Consider the following 20,223-nt stretch of genomic DNA (forward strand, 5'->3'; position numbering starts at 1 on the left):
ACAAACACACACACACACAAACATACATACACATACACACAAACATACACACATACATATATACACACACATACATATATACAACACACATATAAACACACACACACACACACACACACACACACACAGCTTGAGAGAAACACACTCTTGAAGATAAACTGATCTGGTTCTAGTAACATCGATATATGATCCCCTGATCATGCTCTGACCCTGGTCAATTACCATACAATTATGTCTACAGTAGGGGCTTTGTCCTCTCCATTATTCTGGGAGTTCCTTGTGGGCAGGCACGAGGCCCACAGGTACTCCACTGTTCTCTGGGTACTGCTCTGCAAATAAAGCAAAGATGCCTGCCCTCACTGAGTAGATACCCAGGAGCAGTGTGGAGGACAGACTCCAAAGATGGCCACTCTGAATCCCTCTGCTCTTATCCAGATGCTCGGGTCAAGGGTAGTCTGTGAATCTGAGTATCAGTGGCTTGGTTGGCCAGAAGTGATATAGGCAGGGTGAGCCTGGAAAAGCCCACTGCTGCTTCCTGTCTTCACGCACTGAATTGGAAGACGCCTCCTTCTCTGTGCCCAGCTGCAGAGGCCCGGCGCATTCAACCCCAGCCAACAGTCAACACCGCCAGGAGTCAAGCTGTAGGTGGGAGAAGCCAGGCTGGACTCCAGGCTAGTGGGCAGCCACTATTTGATTACCATATGCTACAGAACCTACGTAAGAACTGTTAGCTGAACCCAGCAACCCTGAAAGGGTGAAGATAGTTAAGCCACATAACCGTAGAATAGTGGAGCTTTGTGCAGTAAGCAGTCTACCTCACCGGTGTGCCTCTCCCTGTCAGGCCACTCCGGTGTTTCTGCTAGAAGAGTCCAAATGGAATAAAGAACCTTGGAAGCCACTTAAAGGCTGGATGGGTGTGGTGGATGGTCCATCATCCCAACAGACGGTGGCACAGACATGGGATCCCTAGAACAAACTAGCTAGACTAGGTGAATTTGTGGGTTAGCTAGAGACCACACCTCAATAATATAAGGTAGAGAACAATCAAAGAAGATACTCGATGTTAACCTTGGACCACCAAACACACATATCCTCGAATATACGTGTGCCTACACAAATGCAGACACACACTCGCAGGTGTGCACACCACACACATAGGCATGCAGAATAATAATAATAAAAAAAATCAGTCTAAATCAGGACCTATGGAAGTGGTTGCATAGGTATGGCCAATCACTCGGGACTTACTAAATCCTTCCTAATCAAAAGGCGAGGGTGAAACTGTGCGTGTGACCTTGATGACTTAAACTCACCAAACCTGGAATCCTGTAAGGTTCTGAGGAGTGAGGACGTGGATCTGGGTGTACTGAAGGTGTATGGGTACTTACCGATGGTGGTGATGACTGTGGCTGCAAAAATCATCGCATTGGGCCAGTTCCAGTTGTTGAAAGTCTGGTTCCCAGTGATGGCCACACCCTGATCCGCAGCATCAGACACCACCTAAAAAAGAAAACCAAAGGGAAGGTCAGAGACGAGATGATTTATCGGTGACAGAGATGTAGCTCCGAGGTGGAGTCCACCCTGCCTAGCATGCATACATACTCTAAGCTCCATTCCGGGCATGGCATAAACCTGGCACGGTGGCACACACTTGTAATGCCAACACTCAAGAGCAAACAGAGGAGCCTGCCAATGGTGACACACACCTTTAATCCCAGCACTAGGGAGGAGGGACAGGTAAATCTCTGCGTTCCAGACCACAGTGGTCTACAGTGCAAGTTCCAAGACAGCCGGGGCTACACAGAGAAACCCTATCTCAAAAACCAAACCAAACCAAACCAAACCAAACCCCAACAAGGAAGAAAAAAAGCAGGGGGCGGGGGGATTAGAATCATGCTTCGAGGCCAGCCTGGGCTACCTGAGACCCTTCCTCAAACTAATACCACCAGCAGCAACCACACATCTCAAGGGTCCTCATTTAACCACCAGGATACCAAGGTGGCTAGCAGTTCTTTATTACATAGCTGAAACATTTTACAGAGGGGATCAGGGAAGTTGAATGATCTACCCAGGTCCACACAGTTAGGAAGATATACGAACCAGGCACCTGGTTTGAAAATCCGACCGAAACATATCCCCAAACCACCCAGAGCTGAGAAAGCTTGCCCCGCAGGCTCCTGGGGAGAGAGCTTTCCCAAAGAGTTTCCATGTGGTTTCCAAGTAGTGGAGTTCAGGGCCTGAACTCCAGGAGCTACGAGACTAGTCTATGTCTCTAAGAGGGCAGACTCAATGCAGGTACCTCCGATGTCCCCTATACCTTACTTAGCCCTCTGTGGCCTGGGAAGGAGCCTTTAACCATTTCAATGGGGGATGACCACTGAGGTCAGCTCAGTACCCTCAAGGTCAAGGATATGTATCAGGATAGGTAAATTAGCTAATCCATCCCTTCCAGATCCTGTCCCTCATCGGGACAGGCTCCCCTTTCTCCGAGTTCCTTCTTTTCTCTGACCTGGGCTGAGCAACAGTCGGGACAGAGACAGATCAACAGGTGGCAAGTATACTTCAAGGTGATCAAAACTTACCGGTCCCTACAGTTTCCAACTGGTTGGAAACCCCAGGGCAGGCATTATCTACTCCAGGAATTTCCCAGAAATACCAAACCTGCCTCACTCACAAACACTGACTCTGCCTACCTTTCAACTCATCTGACCAAAGGAGCAGTATCAGAGCTGCCAGAGACTGTACCCAAGAGACCCATTAGGGGCTCTAAATCTGGGGTTCAAGTTCTGTCATTCAAGGTCAGTCCTGGGATGACCCATCAGCCTAGAGACCAGGAACCCAGCCAAGTTTCCTATAAAATCCAAGCCAAAGACAGCAGGGAAGAGAGAGTGGGAACAACGGAGAGGTAGAGAAGCCATCACTCTAAGCCACCCGGAGCATGACTGAGGTTTGGAGGGAAGGAGAGAACGCATGGATGGTTCCGAAGGAATGCACAGTTTGCAGAAGCAGCAGAGGCTGTGTAAATGGATCTGCATACTTTGGCGAAGAATTTTCCATGATGACATGCCCGCCCGACACCCCATCAGACCACAGGCCGCTTGCTGCCCTACCTCCCACTGCCATTCCCAAGCTTAGGAGACCATGGAAAGCAGAGTCACAGTCTATGTGTAAGAGCATCTTAGATACTGCAGACCAGCAGGCGCATACAACAGGTTCCCCCTTCAATTCTGAGAGACTGAACCTACTTGCTGGGGAAATGGCTCTGGTACCAAGCCACACCTTAGCCCCTATTTAGCCTTTAAATAATCTGTCTGGAGCAGGAGAATGAGGAAAGTCTAGAGCCCCGAGTGTTGACATTAAACAGATGGGAGAAAAGGCAGAACCATTTAAGTCCCCACCTGTTATCAGATAGAAATCTTAAACCAGACAACCTGAAACAAAACAGAGTATGCAAGAATGGGGTGTGGCTCGATCACAGAGCGCACACCCAGCACAGGCGAGGCCCGGGGGTAGCACACTTACAACCCCAGAGCTTGGAAGGTGGAAGCAGGAGGATTCAGAGTTTAGGGCCAGCTCTGTCTCAAAAATAAATAAAGAGCTAGCTGGAGAGACAACTAGCTCAGAGGTTAACAGCATGTGTTATGTTACTCTTTGAGGATCCAAGTTTGGTTCCTAGCCCCTATATGAAGTTGCTAACAACTGCCTGTAAAACCAGCTTCAGGGAAATCCAGCGCTTCTGGTCTCCAGGGGCATCTTCATGCATATGCATATATCCAAATGCAGAGGCATAAATATGTGTGTGTGTGTGTGTGTGTGTGTGTGTGTGTGTGTGTGTGTGTGTGTGTGTGTGTGTGTGTGTGTGTGTGTGTGTGTGTGTGTGTGTGTGTACATGCTGGGTATGGTAGTCTACGGCTTTACTCTCAGCACTCAAGAGAAAGAGGGACGCTTGAGGCTAGCCTGATCTATATGGTAAGTTCCAGGCTAGCCAGAGCTAGACAGTAAGACCCCATCTTGAACAAACAAAAAAACAAAACCAAGTAAACAAGCATTGCCTGATCTAAAGTGGCATTGGTTTACCACCTCCGATCATTCTCACTGAAATCCCAAGGACCAAGAAAGATGTCAGAGAGACCGGGCAGTGGTGGCGCACGCCTTTAATCCCAGCACTCAGGAGGCAGAGGCAGGTGGATTTCTGAATTCGAGGCCAGCCTGGTCTACAGAGTGAGTTCCAGGACAGCCAGGGCTACACAGAGAAACCCTGTCTCGAAAAAGGGTAAAAACTGTAAATATTTTGTTTTGAAAGTCTCTCTAAGGAACCAGGCTGGTCTCAGACTCCTGTTTTAGTCTCCTGAGAGCCAGGCTTACAGTTGTGCACCCACAAGTCTGACTCTAGAAACCTTCCAAATGGGCAGACCTGAACATTTGGAATGAGTCAAGAACATTTCCTCCATTGAAGGGCCGCAGATGTCATGTCGAAGGCCCAACCCCAGAGTCAGCAACGTGGCTGCAGGAAGCAAGCCTTCAGCACACTCTTATGGACAAGACAGAAAAGCGTCTGGGTCCATTCAAAGGCAGCTAAACATCCCTACACAGTATTCTCATTACCAATTTAGACAGATGTCTCCACAGTCATGTCCAAGGCCTGGCCTCTACAATGGCTCCTTTCATTTACTCAATGGTACACAGTCAGATCACCAAGAGCCTACCACTCCCGTGGACACAAGATACAAAATTAATCAATGCAGAAGAAGGATGACTACAATACCACAATGGGGAAACATGGTGAGAATCAACACAAAATGAATGTCTTTTCGATCTTCAAGTCTTCACACTTTGAATCAGAAAAGTAGAGGGGGGCTGGTGAGAAAGACGGTCCATCAAGCCCAGTGCTTGCCAGGACCTGGAGTTCGGGTTTCTGAATGGGGCAGTGGACCCCCACATCCACAGGGCTGAACGCAGAGCGAGGAGGCAGGTGGATCAGTGGGGGCTTGCTGCAACAGTAAGCTGCGATCCTGTCTCAAACAACAGAGGAAGACACTCAGTGTGGACCTCTGTCTTCTACAGGTACATTCATATACTCACCCACCACACACACACACACACACACACACACACACACACACACACACACACACACGAGAAAGAAAAAAAGGGAAAAGTCAGGGTAGAACCAAGGGGAGAGTTCTCTCGTGGTCTCCGCTGACCACAGATCAATAAACGGGGGTAAAAAGTAAAGCCCAGGGTGTGTTATCTGTCCAGAGTTGGAGACACCTAGTCCATTGTGCTTCAAGGTCAAGCCACAGGGGACACACTGTTCCAACTCTGTGTCGGACTACACACGTCATGCTAATCAATGAGCTGAAGACCAAGAAGAGCCATCAGGAAAGCGTTTATCGTACTGAGAATCGGTTAATACAGGGGTGAGCATCGTCCATGAGGAGATTATATGGGGTGCAGAGGACAGGAGACCCTACTTAGGACTAGTTGTAGTTCCTGGAAGGTCAGGAGATGGTGTTCACAGGGAGCACTATATGTCAGACAGCGAGTACTGTTGTGAACAAACAGAATCTGTCTTCTCACAGGTTTGCTCACGTGGTTGACAGGGGGACAATACTGGCATGAAGTGGATGGCTGACCAAAGGTGGTAAATACCATAGCATTCACAGGACAGCCCTGCCCACAATGCCTCAACGCTCCCCTGGAGACAGGCTGACTCAAAGGCCACAGGTAATTCGGAAATCAGTCAGAAAGGACTGAACATTCCCCTGACATAAAAGAGCTGAAAAATCGGGACAGCATAGAGGATAGCAATGCCGGGCTTCCTGCCCTCACCCCATTGGTGGTGGTGTCCTCTGAGGCACGCAGCCTCACCCTCTCCCTGGCTTATCAGGAGGGACCGCTCACCTGCTTTCCCCGTGACTTGAGTTCTCTTGAGTCACCCATCAAGGACAGATAACTGTGGAAGGCGTTCACTCTCCTAAGAGCCACTCACCGGGTGAAACACCAGGAAGCCCTACAGTCGTGGAAAGGCACAGTGTTCTAAAAGAAGGGTGAAAGAGGTAGTGGTGCGCACAGCTCCCCCAGAGCCCCTCACTGCTTCTTCGCCTGCCCACCATTCCCAAATACGGCTGGCTTGGGATTCTGCACGGCTCCTTGTCAAACCTGGAACAAGGATGGGGATGGGGAGGGGATGATCACAGGATGGGGCACAAGACTGCCACTGTGGCCAGATACTCCCTTGCTTGGACTTCGACACATCCATCACCTGCCTGGCTCTTCCTGATGCTGCCAGGTATCAGTTGGCACGGAGCTGAGGTCCGAATGCGAACTTGGAGAGGGCCAGCGACTCTTTTCCCCACTGTGTGGAGCTATGGTGGAGATGCACAGCTGGCCATGGTTGGGATCCCACAGGGTGAGGAAGAGGCCTGAATCAGTCTCCCAGAACAAATGAGCTGACCCGAGATGGGGGCCATGCCTGGGTCAAGGGAGGGCTGTGGGGGGAGGCAGGCAAACCCTGTTAGACAAGGCGCCCTGTTCTCAGGGTTAGAGAAACAGCTTTCACAGGAGGAGGTGGCCCCTGTTCATTTGCAGTACTCTTTAACTTGGCTCCTAAACTTACAAGAGACAATATTTTCATTTTCCTCCTAAGCTGGGAGGGTGATGGAGAGAGGGAGCCGAGCCTGCACAATCCAGGCCAGGCTCCTGTTTGGGGACGGAATCGAGTTCCCAACTTGTCACCTTCATCATAAAGCCAGCATGATTTATTGAGGTCTTCCTATGAGCCAAGGGGTGTGCTCAGCATTTTACGTGCCTTTTAGCTCATTTAATGAGGACGGAATTCTGCTGGGAAGACACTATCATTTTTTCCACGTTGCAAACGAGAGGCTGAGATAGCAAGGAAGTAGCCAGAGGTCGTGGTACTAAAAGCTACAAGGCTGGGACTAGAACCCAGGGCCACCCGGGTCCTAACCGTGGTGATCCCGTCCCCTTTCCCCACAGAGGCCACAGAAAGGAGACCTATGCACACTTCCACCCTTTCCCACCAGCTGAGAAAACAGTGCCCCCAAAACCAGTCCAGCCATTCCCAGCCAGTCCTCCAGTGAGCCAACATCCACACACCCACTCTAACCTGTCCATCCACAGTCAGGTGGACTTTTCTTTGCATAGGGTGGTGGGGAGCTGGCCAAGACATGAGCCTGCTGCAGGGGTCCCAGCTAAGAAGCATCCATACAGCTACTTGGTCTCTCCCACAACTCCTGCGGCTTCCTGAACACAGCCCCTCTTCCATCCTCTACTCCTGCCCTAGAGAACTGCAGTCCTATGGTGTTCCAAGAGCCAGAATCCTCGTGCTCTCACTGGCTGCCTCTGGATCCCTTCCTCAATCCTCTGTGCTCACACGGTCCCTCTGTCCTGGAAAGTCACCTCGACTGTCACCACCTCTTAACTGTGTAGCTGCTGAAGTGATCGTTGGGCACGAATGGGGACAGATACTGATCAAAGTACTTAAAACACTTCTCTCACTGAACAGCAAGGTCTTGTAAAGCAAGGACCCTTAGCCTATTTTAAAGATGAGAGAGAAAGCTCCAGTGGCAGAGCTGGGATGTGAACTCAGGCAGGACCTACGGTACAGAGGGAGAAGACAGAACACCGGCTAAGCTGTTTAGTAGAATGAAGTCAGATTTATAACACATTGCCTCAGCCACTCACAAAGGAAATGTTAAATGTCACCAGGAAAAAAAAAAAAAAAAAAGAGTTCCCTGTAGTATAGACTCCAAGAAGAGGCTTTGTATCCCTGGAGCCTCTGCCTCAGAGAGTAGCCGCCGCCCCACGATTAAGTGCCTGTTAAGTGAATTTGAATGAAGAATGGGGTACTCCAGCCTCAGCTCATTTGTCTTCAAATGTCCACACACCCCAACATCTTTGAGCATTATTCTAACGTTGTTTTATTCTTTTAAGATAGGGAACTCATTGTGTGGCCGTGGCTGGTCTGGAACTCCCTATATAGACCAAGTGGGCCTCAAACGTATACAGAGACCCACCTGCCCCTGCATCTCAGTGCTGGGACTGAAGACTTGCTCCACCATACCTGGCTAGAGTTGGGCTTTAAACAGTTTTGTCTGCAACAAAGTAGAGGCGTCTGTCCTGCAGAATCGGGGGAAGGGGATGCAGAAGCAGAAACAGTGGGTGCTCTGGATAGGGCTGAGCACTGGGCTTGGGAAGACCAAGGGACGATGCTCCCAGCCTCGGGGAAGGGAAGGAGCCAGGCTAGAGAAGGGATAAGGGTTAGGGGGGGAAGGCAACAAGACAACAGAGCACGCAATGGCTGCGCTAGGGGAATACCCGTGGGTAACCAGGTTGTCCTTCCTGCAGGAAGGACCCCAGTCACCTCCGGAAACCCTCACAAAGGCAGTGGCTATATAGTGAGAACAGGAAAGGGAGTATAGAAGTCCACGCTGATGGATGGCCGCTTCACTGACTCTTTGCCAACCTCTCCTCTCCAAATGCACTCACCCCTAGTCACGGACAGTCCGCTGCGGCGATGACAAGCTGAGCCATCTCAGATACAGGCTGTCTATACACAGAATCAGTTGGACCTAACCTGGGATGGAGCTGGGCAGGGTCTCCCAAAGGCTAGCAACAAGGCTTGGGTAAAGCACTTGGCTGTTCTTGGCCTGCATCTTCTGAACACCAGGGGACCATCCAGTTCCTCCCCCCCCCCCCGTCCCCTGTGAGGGCTGGCCAAGTGTGCCTGCTACCGGCATGCTAGCTCATCTGTCTTTGTCTAAATCAGGAGCACAGACATTGTAGACATGAGATCCCAGTCAAGATTCACTTGCCCAGTGGGGTGGTGGTGGCGCACGCCTTTAATCCCAGCACTTGGGAGGTAGAGGCAGGCGGATTTCTGAGTTCAAGGCCAACCTGGTCTACAGAGTGAGTTCCAGGACAGCCAGGGCTACAGAGAAACCCTATCTTGAAAAAATAATAATAATAATAATAAAAAATAACAAATAAAAAAGATCCACTTGCCCACAAGGACAGGAGGGAGTTGCAAATCCTGGACAGGACTAGAGGTTCACAGCCCATGCCTAGAACGGAGGGCCAGTGAGAAGTCTTTCTCTTCCTATAGCTTCTTATCATTTGGCTTCCTCAGACCACACAGAGAAAGCACTATGTCTCCAGAGTTAGGAACTTAATTCCTCACTCCCCACCCCCTTACTGTTTCAAGCTTCACAGTCAACAAAAGTCTGCCTGACACTGGCCTCACAGTCACTTACTGTCCACGTCCACATAGGGTGGATGAAGACCCCAAGATAAATGGAGGGGTTCTCAGCACAAAAGTTGACAGCTAGATACATTTGTAGTTTGCACCTACTGAGTACAACATCTGTCAAATTTTTAAAGCTACAGACAGGCACAGGTCAAAGGAGGGCGACCCCAAACCATCATCCCTCACACACCAAAGCAACTTAGGAATCAGGGTGGGAAATGAGGGAATGTTAGTGTGCCTATCTGATCAGCTGGCCCCCATTCAATCTGATAATCCCCACTGGGATTTATGGACATAAGAATATCTTGGAATGGCTAGAGATAGCTTGGTCAATGAAGGGCTTGGGGTGCAAGCATGGGACAGAACCTGGACTCATTCTATCTTCACCATCTAGGTAAAAAGTCCTGCAGGTGACACAAGCTTGTGATCTCGGGAATGGGGAGGCGGAGGCAGAGGGATCCAGGAGCTTACTGGTGAGCCAGCCTAGTTCATCAGTGAGTGAGCCTGAGAGCACCACTAAGACTAGTCTCAAACAGTGAGGTGGGCATCTTCTGAGACTGACCTCTGGCTGTCATACACACACAAGTACATGAGCACCCCAACACACACACTCACAGACAGACAGACACACACACTCACAGACAGACATACACACTCACAGACAGACAGACACACACTCACAGACAGGCATACACACTCACAGGCAAACACACACAACACACACACTCACAGACAGACAGACAAACACACACACACAACATACAAATTCACAGACACACACACACACACAAAACAGCATCTCCATTGCAGGACAGGCCAGGTCAACTCTACCTCTTGCACTATTTTCTCAACATTAACTAAGGGTTGGGGAAGAGGTGTAAGACTTGCTTATAGAAGATGAAATTAAGACTTTGACAATACAGAGCCACTGTAAGGCAGGGACTCTCAAAACCAGGCTGCACTGTCCAAGGAACCATCTCAGGAGGCAGACAGGAGGATTTCTGTGGGTTTGAGGCCAGCCTGCTGTACAGATGAATCCCAGAACAGCCAGGGCTACACAGTGAAACCCTGTCTCCAAAAACAAACAATAAATCCCCATGGTGACACACACCTACAATTTTAACAGTCCAGGAGAAGTGTGAGGAGAGTCACAAGTTCAAGGTCAACCTGGACATCAAGACCCTATTTCAAAAACACACACCAAAGCAAACCAACAAGAAAACAATTTCTCTCAAAGCAAAATGAAAAACAGAGGAAAACAAAAAACATTAGCAGCTGCCTTTAGTGCAGGGTGGCATGGAGTGGGAGCTGTGGGGCTCGAGCAGGGGCATAGGGCAGGGATAAGGAATTCCTGGTATTCACTGTCTTCTCCCCAGCTCAGGGTGACTGGGGTGAGGCTCAGAGGGCAGCCATAGTTCAGAGCGAGGTATAGGCAAGAGTCCATTAGCACCAACTCCCTCCCTGTGCCAGCTGGAGGCCCAGCTCACAGCAGCCTTGCCTTATCCAGAGAGAGGACAGATGATGAATAGCCTCCCCTTTGGGATGGATGATGGATGGCTCGGGGGGAGAGCCACATCACGTTGTTCCTTCCTCAGTGTGCTTGGCTGTTAGAGCATACCAAGAACGGAGACTCTCTAGGAACCCTTAGCCTTTCTGCCCACGTCTTCTCTACAAAACAAGATCTGAACACAACCTCCTAAAATGCCAGTTTTCTACTGCTCAGACCAGCACCTTTCCTCACCCACCCCTTCTCTTTAGCATGTTTAAAATAGATTGCCATCAGCATCGAAATTTATTGAGTCTTAGCCCAGCTCCCACGTCAGGTGCCCCATTGCCAGGACCAGTTTGCTTTCTGTCTTTCCCAACCCGGCTCACACTGGAGGGGAGGCCCCTTTCCTGTCTAGACTCATATTTTGTCTTTGAAGGAGTGTGTCCAGTGCCCACCCAGCCTGCTGTTCCTTCACCCACTCACTGCAGAAGCAACCAGCCGGAGCACACGCACTCACGCACGCGCACACACACACACACACACACACACACACACACACACACGCGCGCTGCCGTGGTGGTCATGCAGTGAGACGCACAGACCCAGAGACTGGAGCAGCCTGTGAGGGTCAGGGTGGGAAATGACACATTTACTCTCTGCATGCATTAGGGGCACTATAAAACTATCCTACTTATCCGTGTTAGCATTAACAATCCATGCAGGTGTTTTCCAAGACAGCATAGTAGATGCTAGAAAACAGGGAGCTGTGTATTTCTTGGACCAAAGATACCAGTACTATGGCAACATAACACAGTGACTGCACTATGGGTAGGTAGCAGACACAGTGTGGATACACTGGATGAGAAGGGGATGATTCATGTCCCAGGCAGGAAGCAGCCAAGAGCATGAATTTTCATCATGTGACTCACAAGTTAGTAGTTCGAGTTCATGAATTACTTCTGGAATTTTCTGTTGAATACTTCTGGACCGCAACTGACCATAGGTAATCAGAAATTGTAGAAAGTGAAACCACAAAGGAAAATTACTGTTCTGTGGCTTCTTGACCTGGACAGTACCTTAACATAGGGAAGGGGAAGCCTTTTGCTTCGTCTTAGCCCCCAGAGAAAGTCAGGGCCCTAACTGGAAAAGTGATGTTTAAAGGCTTTCCCAGGGGATGCTAACAACAACTACACAGCCAATTTTCACGTGCAAGTGGTGCGTTTGTGTAAACATAAATATGCACACGTGTGTGCATATGGAGACCAGAGACCGACCGTCCTCTGGAGTGCTCCTTAGTTCCTCTCCACCTTAACTTTTTTAGACAAGGTCTCTGGCTGAACCTGGATCTCATAGATTCAGTTAAGCTGGGTGGCTAGAGAGCTTCAAGAATCCACCTGTCTATGCCTCCCCTGGGCTGAGATTGGAGGCGCGTGTCTCTCTGTACCTGGATTTCCACTTGAGAACTGGATGGGAACCTAGGTTGTCCACATTTACTGACTAAATCGTCTTCCCATCCTCCCAAGCAATTTTCCAACAGCTACCCTGAACCCAAGGGATTAAGGTCTGTCCCCTCCTCCCCCACACCCTCCCAGTCAGCACTTTGTGTGTGACTGTCCTCTCATACCTTTGGGATTCCCCTGCTGCCCTCATGGGCTGTCTCTCAGCAGGCTCTGTGGAGCTCAGAGGCACAGCCCAGGTCTCACGCTCTCTCGAACTCCCGGGAGCACATCTGTGCCAAAAGGGAGCAGCAGGGTTTTAGCAGTTCCTTCTGGGTTTCCGACTTTCACAGGCCTGGGAACCCTGTCCTCACTTGGAAGGGACAAAGAAAACAAGGCAGGTGGCTCTGTCCCCATTGTTTTCAGCCTGGGAGATGGTCACCTACCCTGTTCCTGGCAGCCAGCACTCCTCCCATGAGGAGTTTGGCAGGGGCTGGCTGAGCCAGGAGTATAGTGAAAGGCTGGAGGGGGTCTGAGCTCAGGATGGGATGTCAGCAAGAAAGCTGAGGCACCTGGAGGGCTGGAAGTCCCTGTATATGGATGCAGTCACAGACCACAGCTGCTTGCCCAAGAACTGGCCTTGGGTAACAGGAAAGGGCCCTTCCCTCCCAAACATGCACACCAGCTGGGCCCTCTGGAGTGAAGCTCTTAGAATTTACGTATGACCAACAAGACAAGAAAAGAGGAGTATCTTTCATCTCCCTGCAGCACCTTTGAGCCCCAATTAACCACAACTGCCCTCCCCCAAGTGACCCAAGTCCCTGCTCTGTGCTAGTATGTACTGGACCTTGGGGTTTGTGACTTCATCCCTTTCCACCACCAGAATCCACAACCCAAAGTGCCTGGCATCTCTCTGCTCTGACCAATGCCAAGAGGGTACCCTTCATTGTATGAGAGGGAGGGCAGGGAATGGCTTCAGTTAGGCCTCACAGGCCTGCCAGGCTCAGGATGTGCTTTACGATCAAGAGAGGCTTCCTTCCGAGGGTGGTTTAGGGCTCTGAGAAGAGCTCCTGTACTGAATGCCTCTGTTCCCGACAAACAAGCAGGCCTTTCGGTCCTGTGCCCTCACTCTCCCGTGTCAAACTGTAGGAGCTCATATGTCAGTCAGCATCTCTCTCTCCTCCATACAGCAGACACCAGTCCTCTCTCTGCAGCACAAGACCCTTCCAGGGGAGCCAGGGGAGCCAGAGAGCCCCGGATACCTCTCTTACTATTTATACGTGGGGAATCTGCTGAGACGGCCGGTGACATGGTTGAAACCACACAAGCAAGCTGGTGGCAGAGCCATAAGAAGCCAAAGGGAGAGTAGAATCCCTTTCCACAGAAAAGCCTGATTCTCCAGTGTCAACCCTGGTACTGTGGTGGGGACTGTCCCCTACAGCAGAGTAAGAACCGTACAGAGAGAATACTATAAAAGAGGGCCAAAGGCAGATGAGTGCCAAAAAGTGCTGTCTTGAGGTTGGCGCATGGCTGTTACACTCGGGCTCGCAGCCGAGATGGTTACCTGCACAAGATCTGTCAGTAACTCCAGCGTGGCTGGTGAGGACCCATCCGCCCTAGGTGAGGAGCTGGGCAGCTCACGCCTGCTAGGGAAGGAGGGATTATTTTTCTTAGGGATTGTGGCTCCCTGTAGGTTGCCATGTGCACACAGATAACACTAATTAGGGGGGCATGATGGCAGGAGGGCCACATGTTGAGGGGAATCATGGAGAATGGGGGGGGGCGGGGAGCTGTGGTGAATATGACTGAGAACACTGTACAGAATTGTCAAAGGAAAGTTTTTTTGTAAAGTTTTAAAAAAGACTCCAGGAGACACACACCCTTATCTAATCTTGACTACATCTTTAGGGTTCATGTACACTTAGGCTCCCCACTTTATTCAATTCAGTCTGACCTTGAGAAGAGATGGAAGGAGTGACCACAGGAAGCCATTGCTCAAGGTTTCTAAAAACAGCACCTTGAGAGCAGGCTACAAAGGAGGTCACCGTGGGAACTGCTGACTGGTCAACTCCCCATCCACGGCAGGACAACCCAGGAAAGAGCTGGCTCACCTGCAGCTCAGCTGCCCTGCCGCGTGCACGCTTGCTTCCGGGCATCTGTAGCCCAGGTCTACCCTGAACGTGTGTGTGTCTAGAAGTTCACTTCAAAGCTCCCAAATGCCAAGTTTGGGACCCTCCCTCGGGAGCAACTCAAGGGCAAAGGTCTTGACGTTGGAGCAGACATCCCAGGCCCTCACGCCACAAGCAGGTCACCAGGGACATGCCTTAACACCAGGACAGGTTTAATTATCCATATCTGTGAACTAGGAGGACCATGGTTCCACTTGGACTAGCGAGGGAATTACGGTGCCGGGTACACAGCATGTTCTGAAAGTGGGTACTGGGAAGAAACAGTGATGTAGCCACGGTTCTTCTACACACAAATCAAAAGGCCCGAGAGAGGCCTCTGTTCTGAGGGCAGTGGTGGCTGTGTGAGACACTGCCTCTGACCATCACCACCCCGAAGAGCAGAGATGGGGACAATGGCCCCAGCTAGGTGGATTTCCACTCGTGTGTTCCTGTAGGCACCTGCCCGTGACTCATGATCCTCCTTCAATCAGGTTTCATCTTCACAGTCACCTTCTCTGGTCCTCCCTCCAGTCAGTCCTTCATCACACTTCATCATGCTGTCGGGCATCTGTTTATCAAGTTCACTCTGAATACTGCCTGAATGGGTCAGCACTGGGATGGCAGGTGTCACTCACACCATGAAACCCCAAGCAGAATCCGCTGGATAGCATCCCATATTAACCAATGAATGATGGGGTTTCTGGGACATCTGCCTGCAGGGGCATGATGTGAGTGCCCTCATAGCTGAGGTGGGTAGGGCACAACCACTACTGCAGGGGGTGGTACCCATTTCCAGGCCCCAATGGCTTTCCCCTTCCACAGAGGTCCTGGCCCACTGAGTCAAGTCCTTGCCAACTTTGGAGCTAGATTCCAAAGGAAAGAGACTGGGTGGGGAGGGGAGGGTGGGGCTGAGTGAGGGATACCCCAGGTGGCTGAAGGTCCATGGGTCTCTTGGTGTACACCATGACCTCAGGGGCTCCTGGAAGAGGAGAGGTAGTGCTTCCAGATCCCGGTAGTATCCCAGTTCTGGTGGCAGCCGGTCCTGTTCTGAGGACTCTTGCCTAGAAGTGTGTCCAAGCGCCTGCCTCCCGCAGTAGGATGCTGGCTCCCGGCCCGTCACATGCTGCTTCCAGGTTATCCCTGACCCCTGGAGAAGTGTGCTTGACTCTGTCCCACTGTGTCTCTCACAATGTCACAATGTAGCAGGCTTCCCCACCCCGCCTGCACATCCCTGTTACTACCTGGAGCTGTCAACCTGGATAATGAATAACTAAGCACCCATCCTTAAAGGCTGGGCTTCTGATGATAAGGGGTTTTGAAGCAGACCACTGATTATAATTTAAGACGACCAGTGGTTAAACTGTAAACCTTTTCACTAATTAAAAAAAAATAAAAGCCTACAAGGGTGCTGGGTGACCATATTAACTCCAGGAAACACTCTATCTGATTGCCTGTCCCCTTCTTGCCCAAATCTGGCCTCCAGGACCTGTCTGAGAGGCTGTCATTCATCTATGCTCCAAGTATGATCTTGCCCCAACTCCACAAAGCTCCCTGCTGGCTCTTTCTGAGGGCCAACCACCTGTCACGAAACCCTTTCCTTATTGCCTTGACTCTAACCTGACCCCACCCCCNCCCCCCACCCCCCACCTCACCCCCGGCTGTGGTCCAAACCCATTTCCTCTACTTTAGTCACTGGCTGGAGACAGACAACAGCTGGCCTCCATCCTCTCTGGAATAAATTGTACAAGAAACTGCCAGGAACCGGGCACAGGCATCTTGGCATGGACAGCGCTCTGTGGGTCAGGAGAAGGGGCCGTGAGGAATGCTTTCTCTGCCTCAATGGCTTCTGAGACCCAGAGTCAACCCGCTAGAAGACTTGGGTCACAGCTTGAGACCATGATACCCCACAACCCCAAAACCATTGGATAAGATACAAGGGACGATGACCCCGAATAGGCTCTCCCTCTCAAATCTCACCCCCAGGGTTCTGACTACAGGAATGACATACAGAGGAACCCCAGTGTGGGGAAAAGTGGCCCCACCACTCAGGCATGTGGGAAAGCAGAGCGCCTCCCCAGAAGAGCTGACTCTGCTTTTCTACCCTGCATGAATGCTCTTCTGTCCACTGATCATCACAGGCAGTGTAGGATGTGACCAGGTTAAGCAAAGTGCCATTCTGTACTGAGGTGATGGAAAAACACAGCCAGGGCTCCTCCAGGACATAAGGGCTAGGCTGAGGTAAGGGTTGTGGTAGGAGCCAAAGAAATCTCCCACCCTCGCTAACCTGGGACCAGGGACAAGCTAGGCAACAGGAAATGGAAACCTCTGCTGGCTAGCACAAGTATCTTACCACAGACAGGGGCCTACTGCCAACACTAGGGGCCAGAAGTAAGCAGGAACCTGCCCAGCTCCTGTCCCTTTTCCGTCTCCCTTTTTGAGCTGAAGATGCTTTTGTTGTTATTTTGTTTTTCTTAAACAAGGTCTCACTAGGTAGGGCAGACTGGCCCGCAATTCACTGGCCCCAAATTCTACGATCTTCTTGCCTCAGCCTTCTAAGTGCACGCTGTGTTGTTAAGCAAGAACATTCATTCCTCCATACCAGCATGGGCCACCCACATGTCACCCCAGCACTCAGGAGAAGGAGGCAGGAGTTCGCCCAAGTTCAAGAACAGACAAGGCTACATAATAAGCAAAAACAAACAAATCCTCATATTGTTTAAGTCCTTATTCCCCTTCCCAGAACCCAGCAACCCCTCATGCTACCTACTGAGTTGTGAACATTCAAGCAGACAGGTCTGTCCATGCCAGCTATTGCCTCATTCCCCAATCATGGCTTCCATTTCTTCATTTATAAAATACACGACTTTAGCGCCTTTAATCCCAGCACTCGGGAGGCATATCTCTAAGTTTGAGGCCAGCCTGATTTAAAGAGTGAGTTCTAGGACAGCCAGGGTTACATAGAAAAACCCTGTCACTAACACCTCCCCACCAGCTCACAGGATAGAGTCCTCTCAGAATTTCAAAAGTGTCCACAGCAATCATGAAGCCAGGAAGATGTTCCTCAACCACAAACTTGCAGTCTACATGTTAGGAATTGAGGGGAAAGTTGGGCTGGGTGTTGTCATGGATGACCAAAAGAAGAAAGAACAAATGTCATTGTACTCCCAAGTCACCTGTAGGTCAAACAGAGAAGCAGATGTCCTCCTGTGAGCTGTTTCCCAACAGAGCAGCAGGAAGGTCTTTCTTGGAATTGCCAGAGGGGCCATGTATCCTCACATCTGCTAAAGCAGAAGTCCCTGGGCTGGAGCTGGGACAGCTGGAGCTGGGACAGGAGTCACTTAAAAACTAGCCTAGAAGCTGGAGAGATGGCTCAGGAAGTCAGCAGCATTTGCCGCTCTTCCAAAAGACCTGGGTTTGATTCCCAGCACCCATCTGACAGTTCACAACCACCTGTCGACTCCAGTTTCAGGGAATCCAATCCCCTCTTAGGTTTTCTGGCGGACCAGACACACAGGTGGCACACAGACAGACATACATGCAGGCAAAACACCATACACATAAAATATCAACAATAATAAAAGTACAACCCAGCATCAGACTTCATGACGCATCGTGCCCTCTTCAGGGCCCTTGGCCCTCCCCATTCTAACATAAGGCTTCTGGTCAATCCAGGGAAAAACAGGGTAAGACCAGAGAGATGGGAGAACAGGAGGCCTTTCTTTTCACTTCCAGTTTCCCCAGGGGACTCTGAGCCATTCCTCTCTATGGAGGGACAAAGGGGCAACTGTGTCTGGCTGCTGCAGATGCCTTGCCTAGCCAGGGACCAGCACCCCACCCATATACAGGGTGATCACTTAACCCATGTAACCCAAAGGTGGGACCAGAGCCACGGCTGTTCCCTGTCCCATGCAGCTTGGAACAGAGTCAATTGATTCATTTATGTCTTTGCTGAGCCATAGCCATGTGCCCAGAAAGGGGCAAAACAAAGGCAGGACAGGCCACTGCCTGCCCAGGAGGATCTGCTGCCAGGCAAAGGTAGAGGCTAGGCTGGCAGATGGAAGTTAGGCAAAAAAGATACCACAAGAGGTCACAGAACAAGAGAGCAATCGAGCATCGAGGCCAGTCCCTGGGGCCACACTGGCCCCTTCAAGGGAATGCAAAAGGCTAGAAGCAGGGGGACAAACACGCAAAGACAGCGAGGCATCGAGGCGGGATGACACAAGCCCGCTATCCTAACACTCAGAGGCCAAACGAAGCAGGAGAATCACCAGTCCAAAGCTAGCCTGGGCTACATGGCAAGAATATGTCTCAAAAATAAACCAAAGCAAATCAGACAGGAATAAGCTAGGACTGAGGCAATCACTTAGACATAGATTCCACCTGCTTAAAACACAAGCCCATCTCACCTCCCTTCTCCCCATCTTAGGGTCTTCCAAGATGTCTTGGATATGCTCTCAGCCCTTCCTAGATCAGGAATACAAGATGGCTAGGCACACTCAAGTATGCGGATTACCAGCACCCTCGTGTTGTACGCCTGTGGTTGAGATATGATGTAAGTGCCCTCCCCCACAAAGGTTCACAAGCTGAGAGTTAATCCCCATGGTGAGATGCTAAGAGGGTGGAAATTTAATCCAACTATGGCTTTCTGAGCTGTGCCTTAGGGAGGGGATCAGGATTGGATAAAGTCATCAGGGTGGGGCTCCTATGACTGAATCCTAGTAGCTTTATAAGAGCGCAGATACATACACACACACACACACACACACACACACACACACACACACACACACCGTCATAGTCTCATATTCTGATACTTGTTTGTCTGCATGGGCTATGATGCACCCACCACCTCAGGACGCTGCCAGCAAGAAGCCCATGGTCAGACACAGCCCCTTGACCGTGGGCCAGAACTGAGCCAGAATAAACCTCTTCACAAAGTACAAAGTCATCTGTGGTATTGCATTACCAGCAACAGAAAACAGACCAGTGAGCAGAACTTTGCACTACGAGATAGGCCCATCAGTTCAGTCTCATGTGGCTACTGAGTGCTTGAAACCCGGCCAAGAACTGAGCAATGTGAGCTGAACTTTCATTTATTCGTTTAAACAGCTTCAGTGAGAGATATCATATTAAGAAGTAAAAGCACATCTCAGCATATCCCACTTGTAGAATCTATCAAACATACCCTACCTACATCTCCCCCTGGGATGTGTGTGCCTTCCCTGGGCTGTCAGGCTGACTGAAGCCTCAGGCTACAGGCCACAACAGCCTACTTCATCTCTTGCCTGAGATCCTGTTTCCCGGTAATCTCAAAGGTTTCTTGGGCCCCCAAGGAATTCGGCAGGGCTGGCCAGTGTACAGTCTAGCTCGCTGTACAATGGAGCTGTGTGCCTAGCCTGTGTTAGGCCAGATGACTAGACTTAAACTTCGTGTGTGTGTGTGTGTGTGTGTGTGTGTGTGTGTGTGTGTGTGTGTACACCTGCACACGTGTGTCTTCCTCAATCTCTTTCCCTTTATTTTTCAGATAGGGTCTCTCAATAAACCTAGCACTCATTGTGGGTTAGTAGGGCTGGCCGACAAGCCCCAGGAACTCTCCTGCCTGCTTCCTCAGCCTTGGAACTGTAGGCACCCCTGTGCGGCTGGCTTTTCACATGGGTGTGGAAGTCTGAAATCAATTAAGACAACGGAAGCAGCTCCCCAGCCTGGTCTCAAACCTCCAACCTTGTGTGCTCCAGGCCCTAAGTCTCTACTGCTAAGGGCATTAGTCCTCAGAGGACTTCCTACTCGGCTTTAGAAAGTTCTTGTCACTCACTTTAGCTGAACCGAAGACCTCTCTCCCACCGTTCACTGACTACTAAAGGG

General features: G+C 50.5%; 1 protein-coding gene across 2 annotated transcripts in view; it reads right to left on the reverse strand.

The window, feature by feature from the left end:
* The window catches only part of Kcnk5 (potassium two pore domain channel subfamily K member 5), a 44,536-nt gene that overhangs the window by 6,199 nt on the left and 18,114 nt on the right, over positions 1–20,223 (reverse strand). For both annotated transcript variants that reach the window (XM_021203540.1, XM_029541602.1), the window contains one exon: positions 1,389–1,500. In XM_021203540.1, the coding sequence (XP_021059199.1) occupies positions 1,389–1,500 (112 nt within the window). The remainder of the gene's footprint in view (positions 1–1,388; positions 1,501–20,223) is intronic.

The sequence above is a fragment of the Mus pahari genome, chromosome 8 (assembly GCF_900095145.1).
Source record: "Mus pahari chromosome 8, PAHARI_EIJ_v1.1, whole genome shotgun sequence".
Lineage (NCBI taxonomy): Eukaryota > Metazoa > Chordata > Mammalia > Rodentia > Muridae > Mus > Mus pahari.